General features: G+C 41.1%; 1 protein-coding gene across 1 annotated transcript; it reads left to right on the forward strand.

The window, feature by feature from the left end:
* The first annotated feature begins 205 nt into the window (after positions 1-205).
* LOC104111798 (ethylene-responsive transcription factor ABI4) lies at positions 206-1,198 on the forward strand. The gene has a single exon (XM_009621561.1). The coding sequence runs from the start codon at positions 206-208 to the stop codon at positions 1,196-1,198; it is 993 nt and encodes a 330-aa protein (XP_009619856.1).
* Positions 1,199-2,262: the final 1,064 nt, after the last annotated feature.

Genomic DNA, 2,262 nt, shown 5'->3' on the forward strand with positions numbered 1-2,262 from the left:
CTTCCCACAGTCCACTAATGTATGCATCTATATAAGAGCACCGCCCTCTTCCACCATTTACAGATTATGACTCTTTGATCATCGCCAGCCTTCTTCTGTCTCTCTCTTTCGACTCATTGGGCATACACTCAACGAGGTACATACATAGCAACAACCCCACCTCTCCCTTCACATTTTTGATAATAAAAATAGGTTACTTCACACTATGAATACTAGTCCCAATGCCCAAAACTTAATTCCTAGCCAGACGGTCCCCATTCCTTCAGAAGAAAAAACCACCACCATTAGCTCCGCCACCGTTAGTGACACCACCTCTACAAGTACTAGCAGTAACAGCAATAAAAAAGGCAAAGGCAAAGGTGGACCCGACAACAACAAATTCAGGTACAGAGGCGTAAGACAACGCAGTTGGGGCAAGTGGGTAGCCGAGATCCGAGAACCACGTAAGCGTACACGCCGTTGGCTCGGCACCTTCGCCACTGCTGAAGATGCCGCTCGAGCCTATGACCGTGCCGCTATTATACTATACGGTTCGAGGGCTCAACTCAACCTTCAACCTTCCACTGGTAATAACTCATCATCTTCTTCACAGTCGTCCAAAAAATCGAGCTCATCGTCTTCCACACAAACTCTTCGTCCGTTACTTCCTAGGCCTTCTGGCTTCGGCTTTACGTCTCTCTCTTCTCCTAATACAGCACCTCCTGTTTCCAATAGTGTAGGTGCAGGTTGTGGTTATGTACCCTACGGGTTTTTTCCTGCTGTACAATATTCACAACAGTTGGTTCAACCCCACCACCACCACCACCAACAACAACAACAACAGTATGCAATTTGTGATGGATATGGTCCTGAGGCTGATAATCTCGCACATGAAGCTGGAACAACGTGCTCTTATTCAAGCCCTAACCCTAATCCTAGCCATATTCAAGAGAAGCCGCCAAAACAAGAAGATCAATCATCTCATGAATATCAAAATCAGCAGCAGAATCGTTTGTCTGACGAAACAATAAACCCTTTTGTGGGGTCGTCTATGTCTGTTTGTTCCACTCAAACGATGGCTGCACCGGTCGTTTCAGATCCGGTGGCGGTGATGGGAGGACCCGGATCTCCTGTTTTTTGGCCTACAAATGACGATAGCAATTACCCGGCGGTTAATTTTTGGGACTACAGCTATGATTCCTTCTTGTTTGATTTTTAGAAAATGGAAGATATATGGTTTAGCTATATGATTAATTTCTTTGAATTGCATGCAAGATTATGAATACCCTGATGATCACTTTGGCAGTACATAATAGATTTTGGAGAAATGGAGGACGGATGATTAGAATTACCACCAATTCCAAAAGGTGCATGTTCGGTTACTCGGTATCTGAGGAAAATTTAAAGATGTTTGTACTGATAGTTCTGTTGACGGAGGAAATGAATAAAACACCAAGAGGGTGACGATTTATATTATATGCTGCTTTCATCAGGTTAGATATCTCAATTAATTTTCTCAGGAGATCAAGTGAACACGGTTCTTATCGTTTTTTCGTTTTTATCTGTCATCCCGGCTGGATTCCATTTGTGTTACGTTCAGAATTATTGCTAGTATTGAGCTTCTAGGGTAATTAGGATTGTTACTGGATGAGCTTTTGATTGGGTAATGAAACATTTGTTCTAGAGATATTAGTTTGTTTCCAACTCAATTTTAAAACTCTGTTTGAGGATTTGATGTATTTTAGTTTCACGCTTTTATTTGGACTCAGTTCCGTTAAATCCTGAAACTTCGAAATAATTCCAGTATTTTCGTATACACCATTTGCTTTCGACTTAGCTTATGAATATCTTTGTTTATTTTTTATTTTTGTGTGTATGTTGGAGTTCGGAATAGCTCCCTCCGTCGTTTTGTTATCAATTGCCCTCTTTAGTGAACTAGTAAAGACCAAGAAAAAGAGATTCGGCTCGCGCTCACAAGAGTTGGGCTGCAAGACAAAATTAGTCGATTTCTACCCGCGAGTCCTGGTCCAAGTACAATTTTATTTTTAAATCCTAAATTAGAGTATCAAAATGGAAAAGAGGAAACCTCTCCAGTGAGGTGGAAATAGTTTCAACGAGTCTACAAAACCATAAAAGAGCTCAGATTCGACTCGATATTTAGTAGTTCTAGCATTTCAACATGTTCTTTCACTCACCTTCATCGTCATTGACTGAAAACATAATAGAATTGCAATAGACTTAAGTGTCTTCATCCTCAGCTTTCTGAATCTTGAGTTTTTCCTT

Source organism: Nicotiana tomentosiformis, chromosome 3 (genome assembly GCF_000390325.3).
Source record: "Nicotiana tomentosiformis chromosome 3, ASM39032v3, whole genome shotgun sequence".
NCBI lineage: Eukaryota > Viridiplantae > Streptophyta > Magnoliopsida > Solanales > Solanaceae > Nicotiana > Nicotiana tomentosiformis.